At 37.5% G+C, this 11,452-nt stretch overlaps 1 protein-coding gene across 1 annotated transcript; it reads right to left on the reverse strand.

Annotated features, from left to right (window-relative positions):
- Positions 1-2,524: 2,524 nt before the first annotated feature.
- Positions 2,525-4,066, reverse strand: LOC112730063 (uncharacterized). Its single transcript, XM_025780176.2, has 4 exons — positions 4,062-4,066; positions 3,132-3,379; positions 2,932-3,037; positions 2,525-2,833 (listed from the first exon to the last, which is right to left on the reverse strand). The coding sequence occupies exons 1-4, from the start codon at positions 4,064-4,066 to the stop codon at positions 2,716-2,718; spliced, it is 477 nt and encodes a 158-aa protein (XP_025635961.1). The 3' UTR covers positions 2,525-2,715.
- Positions 4,067-11,452: the final 7,386 nt, after the last annotated feature.

Here is an 11,452-nt window from a genome sequence, read left to right on the forward strand (position 1 = left end):
TCATACTTCATCTGGATTCTTTGAGTCTTCACTCTAGCAGATCACTATTTGATAACATCAAAAGGTTAGGATGAAGTAGCACTTGATTTATTGTATACCATATAGGTGACATATCTAGTTCATTTCTGCTCTGGTTATTAGTTCTTAAACATATCACAGCTTCCATATCTTGTGACTTCACTACCATCCTATGTTACAAGTAGGTGTTTTAAGGAAGTTCTTTTTTATAGACTAAACTATGCTATGTACTCACACGAGTAAAGTGTATAATTAAATTATCAATTCAAAAATAGCTGTTAAATTGAAGACATATTTTCATTTAACAATTTTTTTTTGTATGCAACGATATGCTTTAAGCGACAAATACACACCAGCTGAGGTTATCTCTGATTTCCTTGGAGCATATATTTCACTGAAAATTAGCCACGTCGCTAGGGTACAAGTGACCAATTTATTTCCCATTAATATACTGTTAATTTTTTTTAGTGTTTATAATGATTTAAGGTTTTTTGCAGGTTTTTATCCCTGTCTGTGAAGAACTACATTGGTATCTGGTTATTGTTGACTTTACGAGTCGTCATCTAATCATATTGGATTCACTGCCTTGTGTCGAAAAACATCAACAACGCAAAAGGAACGAAATTAAAGTGGTAATTATTTGTTCTAAATCAGTACTCAATCATCTATAAACACTTAACAATTTAAATAACCATTTGTTGTAACTATTACTCTTAGTCAATTTAAATCATTTACAATTCACAGTTTTTTTTTGTCATGAATTCACTCTTGTAAAGGCAACTTATTTAGAAGCGATGTTAGATGATCATATTTTTGATGATGATAAGTCTAAAGTTGTAGATTGCTCCACTTTTTGGCCTATGACACCTTTTGGCCTACCCACTCAAAAAAATAGATCGTAAGTCTAATATTAAATTTTTTTTTAAAATATCATAACTCGTTCAATAGATTATATCTTATATGTATATAATAACTATTTGTTGAATGCTTTTTATCATAGGAATGATAGCGGAGTTTGGGTGACCAGTTAGATGAGAGAATGTACTTTACAAGATGACTTCAATATTCAGGTCATATTTATAAGAAAGTATTTTTAACATAATTTTTTCAACACACTTCCAAAACGAATGAGACTTGCCGTAGATCTGGTTTTAGAGGAGTACAACAATTTGTGCCTCGTAATACAAGAAAATGCTTGGCAATATAGGACCAAGGTAGAAACAGAGCATGAAGACATTTGGGAATAAGGAATTATCTTTTTAGATATTTTTAATAGTTTCTTTGAAAGACAAAGTACTAAGCTATGTTTCATTTATTTTTACACTAATTTATCCTTTTATATATTACAATTCTATATTACTAATTTTCTTTACTTTATCGGTTAATATAAATTATTCATAACCTATATATTTCCGTAAATAACGATGAAACCAGTCACATGACCCAGGAGACTTCGGTTTTGAACATTATGGTAGCCTTATGTATTGGAATTATTATTTGTGCAACAATGAAAAACTTATATTTAGCTTCTTCTAATGAGTAAAGGAAAATACATGTCAAAATATCAACAACAGTACATAACAAGGAGAAGAAAACAAATAAGAAGATTTCTTTATCAAACTTGCATGAGATAACGTTAACAACACCGAAATCTTATCTCACTAGGTAAGAACTGTATAAATTAAATTACATAAAACAATGGTACATCAACATCAATGGAACCCAAACACCATGATCTAGCCCCCTCCTTCTGTCTTCTTCCACCGCGCTGAAGCCGAATTTTTGAAGTAGATCTCTTACCTTCCTTGCAAGTTGCGGAGCTCCTGGTACTGAATACTTAATTTATATGCCAACAGAAGATTAAGATCAATTCATGGCCAACCAAGAACGATGGCAAAAAATTGTTCTACTTTGTAGTATCTTTCAAAAGGAGCCAAATACATAACATGGTTAAGATTAAGAACTAAGATTCCCCATCACAATAAGATACCAAATTTTCAATCATTTCTGAAAAAAGAACAAATGAGTTTGGCTGGTTATATAAGATAAAATAGAAAGTGAAAAATTACATACTCCATTAACCTTCATAGTTTGTCTATCAACATCTGCAAAGAAGCTTTAAAGGGAAGGGAAGAATGGGTCCAAAGCGTGGTCAGAAGGTGGTGATCAAATCCACTAGGAAAGTTGTGCAAGAAAGTGTTCAAGTTTCGATTGTGGGCAGCAGTAGCAAAAGAACAAGAAGGAACAACAAAGATATTCAGACAGGTAACGAGGTTGTGGGAGAAGAAAATGTGAGGATTATTCCAGTTCAAGAAGTGACTCCTCAACCCAAAGAAAATGAAATTAGTAACTCTGCTCATCAAGAAACCTCCACGCTATACACACTACCAATCGAAAATGCAACTTTACATCATAAGTACTATAAAATTTGAAAACAAGTGAAGGAAATCCAATCACTCAAAATCAAAACCGATATTTACTTTATTTATTTCATAAATATGGCCCTCAAAAAATTGCCATCAACTGTTCCATTGTTGCACTTAACAAGTTGACATAAATACAGGTAATCACATCAAGAAGCAAAAGGACGGAGAAGGACATCAACTTAAAATTCAGGTACCTGGAAATCTCCAGGAAATAAAAACTTGTGCAGATTCTGTAAATTTGGCTATATGTAACCCCTTTTTAATGTCTAAACTATAGTATGGAATAAGCACGAATTACTTCAACAACTGGTGCTTGACACATTGGACACTTCCTTCCACTTCGGTGCAAATCATTAGCACAGTTAGAACATGTGCACATGTGCCCACATCTGCAAGGAAAAAACCAAAAAACAAAATGCTTGTTAAGAGATTAAACTCGAGAGCGAAATTGGCTGCTGATGTATCAAAATGATACTGAATAGTTTACCTGTACAAGAGAGAATCAATATTGCTTTCGCAGCAAATGCAGCAAACCCCTTTCCTCACGCATTCCCATTTGGATTTATCATCTGGTGAATCATGGTCACGTGTTCCTGTGATTAAATCAATTCAACTTGGTCTTAGAGCTAATGAATTAATGAATGATACGGGTAGAAAGACAAAATTTACGGCTAGAAAAATGTATACCTGATGAACCAGTTGAGCGATTTAGGGCCGCAGAAACCTCTTGTCTTATTGAGCGTGGGAGGCGTGGGGAGGCATGGCGCGGTGGCGGAAGCAGGGCGAGGCGGAAGCAGGGCGCCGCGGCGGCGGAGGCGTGGCGCGTCGGCGGAAGCAGGTCGCAGAAATTTGCAGCAGAGAAAGGGGATGAGAATGGCAGGGATTGCAGTTGGATGAAAACCCTAACTGCTTCTCTTCTCTGAAAGCCCCTGAATCTGAAATCAAAAAGAAAGGGGATGACAGAGTTAGGATTTTCCAAGAACTCTAAGGAGAGGGGAGAGTGAGGGCAGAGTTAGGGAAGGAAAAAAAGGCTTCAACCTGGTTTATGCTCTCCAAGAATCAGTAATCTCTCTCAGTTTCTCGTACCACAAAAAGGGAAAGGAAGAAAAGTTAAAAACTAATAATTTGAGGGGTCAAAATGTAATTAATAAATTTTTCAAAAAAAAAAGGGGTACATTTTGTAATTATTTTGATGTAGGTTAATCATACTCCTACAAAAATGTGGGAGCAAGGAATCCATAGCCTTCTTTACATACATCCAAAATCTAAAATTTCTCAATTTATTCCAGTGGCTAGTATTCACAAAATCGCAAAAATCAATCCTACAATCAACAATTTGTGTGTACGTATACGAGTGATACGGTTATGGACACTATCAAGTTACGTAAATTCTTCATTGCCATACTCAATTGAGATGGTTTGGCTCGATGAAGATGAGTTTTCTACTAATATTTTTTATTTTATTTTAAATTTATATTATTTATATTTTAAATTTGTTTATTTATCCCATCTAATTGTTCTTTGATTTTTGTTTATCAATTTTTGGGAGAAAAAAATACACACCTCGATTAAAAGGGTTCTTGTGCCTCGATTTGTGAATTTGCTAAAGGAAAGAACAGCATTCTTAAAATTTTATCAAGGCAAAATCATTGAGCAGTTAAAAGAATTAGATACGGTAATTTTCTTTTCTGTAAAAAAGTTGAAGAAAAAATTAATTTAAATCTGTTGTATATTGATTATTTTTGTTTATTCATCTTATTTATTTAGATATACCTTTTAGATTTAAAAACTCACCAAATTCAGGGAATTTAAATCATTAAGTTTTTTTTTTTCAGAATGTTGTTTGTATTGTCTTGACTACTATAAGTCATATTATAGATACTCTAGACTGGTCGTACGGCCAATGTGAATGCTACAGATCCACATATGCTTTTACAAAAATTTAATGTGTACTTATTTTAAAAAAATTTAATTATAATTTTTAATTAAAGTATTATATTTAAAATTTTAAATTTAAATTCAAATATACTTTTTTTTGAATTTTTAAGTAAGCAATTAGGTTTGAGAATATTTTTTAAAACTTTATATAATTTATAAGCTACTATGCTAATTACAAAAGATGATATTAAAGTAAATAAAATTACCAGTCTTATTAAAATGTGAGGTTATTTATACTATTTAAAAGAAAATTTTAATTTGACATTCTTCTATACTTAATTCTGTTTCTAATGTTGTTCCGACAAAATTGAATTAATTTAAGAAATTTTATTTAAAAATTTAAAATTTGTACTAGCTAATTAGAAAACTCTATTTAAAAATTTAAAATTTAAAATTCTAATACTAATTCCTAATTGACTTCTTAATAGTTTCTATTTTTAAATTTAATTTTTTTTACTTGCCACATTTATAAATTTTCTCTTTACTCAATTTACATTATTATCTTTTAGATTGTTTCTGTAAAACTGGTGCACAAAATTGTGATCTCTGGTAATGGTTCCAAAAGCTTGGTGCTCTAATCTCAATTCATAATTTGTCACAACTTCGATACAACTAACCAGCAAGTGCACTGGGTTGTCAAAGTAATACCTTACGTGAGTAAGGGTCGAATCCCACGGAGATTGTTGGTATGAAGCAAGCTATGGTCACCTTGTAAATCTCAGTCAGGCGGATATAAAATAGTTATGCAGTTTTCGAAATTTAGTAATAAAAGAAGGATAGAAATACTTATGTAAATCATTGGTGAGAATTTCAGATAAGCGTATGGAGATGCATTCATTCCTCTGAACCTCTGCTTTCCTACTGTCTTCATCCAATCAGTCTTACTCCTTTCTATGGCTGGCTTTATGTAAGGATGTCACCGGTGCCAATGGCTACTTTCAATCCTCTCGAAAAAATGGTCCAAATGCTCTGTCACAGCACGGCTAATCGTCTGGAGGCATCACCCTTGTCGATGGTTGCATCCTATTCCTCTCTGTGAAAATGGTCCGATGCGCTGTCACTGCATGGCTAATCATCTTGGAAGTTCTCGATCATACTGGAATAGAATTTACTATCCTTTTGCGTCTGTCACTACGCCCAGCACTCGCGAGTTTGGAGTTCGTCACAGTCATTCAATCCCAGAGTCCTACTCGGAATACCACGGACAAGGTTTAGACTTTTCGGACTCTCATGAATGCCGCCATCAATCTAGCTTATACCACGAAGATCCTAATTAAGAGATCCAAGAGATAATCATTCAATTTAAGGTAGAACGGAAGTGGTTGTCAGGCACGCGTTCATAGGGAATGATGATGATTGTCACGTTCATCACATTCAGGTTGAAGTGCGAACGAATATCTTAGAAGCGAAATAGGATGAATTGAATAGAAAAATAGTAGTACTTTGCATTAATCTTTGAGGAACAGCAGAGCTCCACACCTTAATCTATGGAGTGTAGAAACTCTACCGTTAAAAATACATAAGTGAAAGGTCCAGGCATGGCCGAATGGCCAGCCCCCAAAACGTGATCACAGGATCAGAATACAATCCAGGATGTCTAATACAATAGTAAAAAGTCCTATTTATAATAAACTAGCTACTAGGGTTTACAGAAGTAAGTAATTGATGCATAAATCCACTTCTGAGGCCCACTTGGTGTGTGCTTGGGCTGAGCTTGAATGTTACACGTGCAGAAGTCATTCTTGGAGTTGAACGCCAGCTTTTGTGCCATTTTGGGCGTTGAACTCCACTTTGCAACTTGTTTCTGGCGCTGGACGCCAGAATTAAGCAAAGAGCTGGCGTTGAACGCCAGTTTGCGTCATCTAAACTTGGGCAAAGTATGAACTATTATATATTGCTGGAAAGCCCTGGATGTCTACTTTCCAACGCAATTAGAAGCGCGCCATTTTGAGTTCTGTAGCTCCAGAAAATCCATTTTGAGTGCAGGGAGGTCAGAATCCAACAGCATCAGCAGTCCTTCTTCAACCTCTGAATCTGATTTTTGCTCAAGTCCCTCAATTTCAGCCAGAAAATACCTGAAATCACAGAAAAACACACAAACTCATAGTAAAATCCAGAAATGTGAATTTAACATAAAAAACTAATGAAAACATCCCTAAAAGTAACTAGATCCTACTAAAAACATACTAAAAATAATGCCAAAAAGCGTATAAATTATCCGCTCATCACAACACCAAACTTAAATTGTTGCTTGTCCCCAAGCAACTGAAAATCAAATAGGATATAAAGAAGAGAATATACTATAAATTCCAAACTATCAATGAAACATAGCTCCAATCAGATGAGCGGGACTTGTAGCTTTTTGCCTCTTGAATAGTTTTGGCATCTCACTTTATCCATTGAGGTTCAGAATGATTGGCATCTATAGGAACTCAGAGTTCAGATAGTGTTATTGACTCTCCTAGTTCTGTATGATGATTCTTGAACACAGCTTCTTTATGAGTCTTGGCCGTGGCCCTAAGCACTTTGTTTTCCAGTATTACCACCGGATACATAAATGCCACAGACACATAATTGGGTGAACATTTTCAGATTGTGACTCAGCTTTGCTAAAGTCCCCAACTAGAGGTGTCCAGGGTTCTTAAGCACACTCTTTTTTTTGCTTTGGACCTTGACTTTAACCGCTCAGTCTCAAGTTTTCACTTGACACCTACACGCCACAAGCACATAGTTAGGGACAGCTTGGTTTAGCCGCTTAGGCCAGAATTTTATTCCCTTAGGCCCTCCTATCCACTGATGCTCAAAGCCTTGGAATCCTTTTTATTTGCCCTTGCCTTTTGATTTTAAGGGTTATTGGCTTTTTGCTCTTGCCTCTTGGTTTTAAGAGCTTTTGGCTTTTTCTGCTTGCTTTTTCTTTCTATTTTTTTTCGCCTATAATTTTTTTTTTCTGCAAGGTTTGTTCTTTGCTGCTTTTTCTTGCTTCAAGAATCATTTTTATGATTTTTCAGATTATCAAATAACATGTCTCCTTGTCATCATTCTTTCAAGAGCCAACATATTCAACATTCTTAAACAACAACTTCAAAAGACATATGCACTGTTCAAGCATTCATTCAGAAAACAACAAGCATTGTCACCACATCAATATAGTTAAACTAAGTTCAAGGGTAAATTCGAAACTCATGTACTTCTTGTTCTTTTGAATTAAAACATTTTTCATTTAAGAGAGGTGATGGATTCATAGGACATTCATAACTTTAAGACAAAGTTACTAACTACTAATGATCATGTAATGAAGACACAAACACAGATAAGCACTTAACATAGAAAACGAAAAACAGAGAATGTAAGAACACGGAATGAGTCCACCTTAGTGATGGTGGCGTTTCCTTCTTGAGGAACCAATGATGTCCTTGAGCTCTTCTATGTCTCTTCCTTGTCTTTGTTGCTCCTCCCTCATTGCTTTTTGATCTTCTCTAATTTCATGAAGGATGATGGAGTGCTCTTGATGTTCCACCCTTAGTTGTCCCATGTTGGAACTTAATTCTTCTAGGGAGGTGTTGATTTGCTCCCAATAGTTTTGTGGAGGAAAATGCATTTGAGGCATCTCCGGGATCTCATGGTGATGAGATTCATACGCCTCTTGAGCTCTATGAATGGGCTCTCTTGCTTGCTCCATCTTTTTCTTAGTGATGGGCTTCTCTTCCTCAATGTGAATGTCTCCTTCTATGAAAGCTCCAACTGAGTAACATAGATGGCAAATAAGATGAGGAAAAGCTAGCCTTGTCCCAGGAGAGGGCTTTTCGGCTATTTTGTAGAGTTCAAGGGAGATGACTTCATGAACTTCTACTTCTTCTCCAATCATGATGCTATGGATCATGATGGCCCGATCCACAGTAACTTCAGATCGGTTGTTAGTGGGGATGATGGAGCGTTGGATGAACTCCAACCATCCTCTAGCCACAGGCTTGAGGTCCAGTCTTCTTAGTTGAACCGGCTTGCCTTTGGAGTCAATCTTCCATTGAGCTCCTTCCACACATATGTCCATGAGGACTTGGTCCAGCCTTTGGTTTAAGTTGACCCTTCTAGTGTAGGGGCGTTCATCTCCTTGCATCATAGGCAAGTTAAACGCCAACCTCACATTTTCCGGACTAAAATCTAAGTATTTCCCCCGAACCATTGTAATATAGTTCTTTGGATCCGGGTTCTTACTTTAATCATGGTTCTTGGTGATCCATGCATTGGCATAGAACTTTTGAACTATTAGGATGCCGACTTGTTGGATGGGATTTGTTGGAACTTCCCAACCTCTTCTTTGAATTTCATGTCGGATCTCCGGATACTCATTTCTTTTGAGTTTGAAAGGGACCTCGGGAATCACCTTCTTCTTGGCCACAACATCATAGAAGTGGTCTTGATGGGCTTTGGAGATGAACCTTTCCATCTCCTATGACTCGGAGGTGGAAGTTTTTGTCTTCCCTTTCCCTTTTCTAGAGGATTCTCCAGTCTTAGGTGCCATCAATGGTAATGGAAAAATAAAAAGCTTATGCTTTTACCACACCAAACTTAGAATTTTGCTCGCCCTCGAGCAAAAGAAGAAAGAATAGATGAAGAAGAATAAGAAAATATGGAGAAGAGGGGGGAGGTGTGTTTCGGCCAAGAAGGGAAAGAGAGTGTTGTGTTGTGTGAAAATGAAGAAGAATGGAAGGCTTTATATAGGGAAGGGAGGGGGGTTAAGGTTCGGCCATATGGGTGGGTTTGGGTGGGAAATTGATTTTGAATTTTGAAGGTAGGTGGAGTTTATTGGGTAGGTTTATGGTGAAGAGTGTTTATTGGGAATAGAGGATGATTGAGAAGAGAGAAGAGAGTGAGTGGAGGTAGGTGGGGATCCTGTGGAGTCCACAGATCCTGAGATGATCCTGTGGGGTCCACAGATCCAGAGGTGTTCAAGGATTTACAACCTTGCACCAAATTAGGCATGTAAAATGCCCTTGCACACAACTATGGGCGTTCAGCGCCAGGTTGGTGCCCATTTTGGGCGTTCAACGCCCATTTGTTGCCCATTTCTGGCGTTGAACGCCAGAACCATGCTTGTTCTGGGCGTTCAGCGCCAGCTCTTCTCCAGGGTGCAATTCTGGCGTTCAGCGCTCAGATGCTGTCCATTTTGGGCGTTCAGTGCCCAGATACTGCCCGTTTTGGGCGTTCAGCGCCAGAACCATGCTCTGTTCTGGCGTTGAACGCCAGACAGGTGCTTCCTCCAGGGTGTGATTTTTCTTCTGCTGTTTTTGATTCTGTTTTCAATTTTTATATTTATTTTGTGACTCCACATGATCATGAACCTATAAAGACATATAACTAAGAAAATTATAGTTAGATAAATAAAAATTGGGTTGCCTCCCAACAAGCGCTTCTTTAATGTCAATAGCTTGACAGTGGGCTCTCATGGAGCCTCACAGATATTCAGAGCATTGTTGAGACTCTCCAACACCAAACTTAGAGTTTGACTGTGGGGGCTCTGGTTGACTCTGTTTTGAGAGAAGCTTTTTATGCTTCCTCTCCATGTTTACAGAAGGATGACCTTGAATTGTAAACACAAGGGAGTCCCCATTCAATTGAAGGACTAATTCACCTCTGTCAACATCAATCACAGCTCTTGCTGTGGCTAGGAAAGGTCTTCCTAGGATGATGGATTCATCCTCTTCCTTTCCAGTATCCAAGACTATGAAATCAGTAGGGATGTAAAGGCCTTCAACCTTCACTAACACGTCCTCTACTTGTCCATAAGCCTGTTTTCTTGAATTGTCTGCCATCTCTAGTGAGATTTTAGCAGCTTGCACCCCATAGATTCCCAGTTTCTCTATTACAGAGAGGGGCATGAGGTTTATCCCTGAACCTAGGTCACACAGAGCCTTAAAGATCATGGTGCCTATGGTACAAGGGATTATGAACTTTCCAGGATCCTATCTCTTCTGAGGCAATGTCAGTTGGTCTAGATCACTTAGTTCATTGGTGAACAAAGGAGGTTCATCTTCCCAAGTTTCAATGCCAAATAATTTGGCATTCAGCTTCATGATTGCACCAAGGAACTTGGCAGCTTGCTCTTCAGTGACATCCTCATTCTTTTCAGAAGAGGAATACTCATCAGAGCTCATGAAGGGCATAAGGAGGTTCAATGGAATCTCTATGGTCTCTAGATGAGCCTCAGATTCCTTTGGTTCCTCAGAGGGAAACTCCTTATTGATCACTGGACGTCCCAAGATGTCTTCCTCACTGGGATTCACGTCCTCCTCTCCCTCTTTGGGTTCGGCCATTTTGGTAATATCAATGGCCTTGAACTCTCTCTTTGGATTTTCTTCTGTATTTCTTGGGAGAGTACTGGGAGGGATTTCAGTGATCTTCTTACTCAGCTGGCCCACTTGTGCCTCCAAATTTCTAATGGAGGACCTTGTTTCATTCATGAAACTCACAGTGGCCTTAGATAGATCAGAGACTAAGTTTGCTAAGCTAGATGGATTCTGCTCAGAATTCTCTGTCTGTTGCTGAGTGGATGATGGAAAGGGTTTACTATTGTTAAACCTATTTCTTCCACCATTATTAAAGCCTTGTTGAGGCTTTTGATCCTTCCATGAGAAATTTGGATGATTTCTCCATGATGAGTTATAGGTGTTTCCATAAGGTTCACCTAAGTAATTCACCTCTGCTATTGCAGGGTTTTCAGGATCATAAGCTTCTTCTTCAGAAGATGCCTCTTGAGTACTGTTGGATGCAGCTTGCATTCTATTCAGACTCTGAGAGATCATATTGACTTGCTGAGTCAATATTTTGTTCTGAGCCAGTATGGCATTCAGAGTATCAATTTCAAGAACTCCCTTCTTCATAGGCGTCCCATTACTCACAGGATTCCTCTCAGAAGTGTACATGAACTGGTTATTCGCAACCATGTCAATGAGTTCTTGAGCTTCTGAAGGTGTTTTCTTTAGGTGAATGGATCCACCTGCAGAAGTATCCAATGACATCTTTGATAACTCAGATAAACCATCATAGAATATATCTAGGATGGTCCATTCTGA

Source organism: Arachis hypogaea, chromosome 12 (genome assembly GCF_003086295.3).
Source record: "Arachis hypogaea cultivar Tifrunner chromosome 12, arahy.Tifrunner.gnm2.J5K5, whole genome shotgun sequence".
Lineage (NCBI taxonomy): Eukaryota > Viridiplantae > Streptophyta > Magnoliopsida > Fabales > Fabaceae > Arachis > Arachis hypogaea.

Excerpts from the sequence above, each read along its gene's own strand:
- LOC112730063 (XM_025780176.2), bottom strand. Across the intron at positions 3,038-3,131 it reads TCGCTCAACTGGTTCATCAG|GAACACGTGACCATGATTCA; the intron begins GTATACATTTTT and ends ATTTAATCACAG. Across the intron at positions 2,834-2,931 it reads ATTGATTCTCTCTTGTACAG|ATGTGGGCACATGTGCACAT; the intron begins GTAAACTATTCA and ends TTTTCCTTGCAG.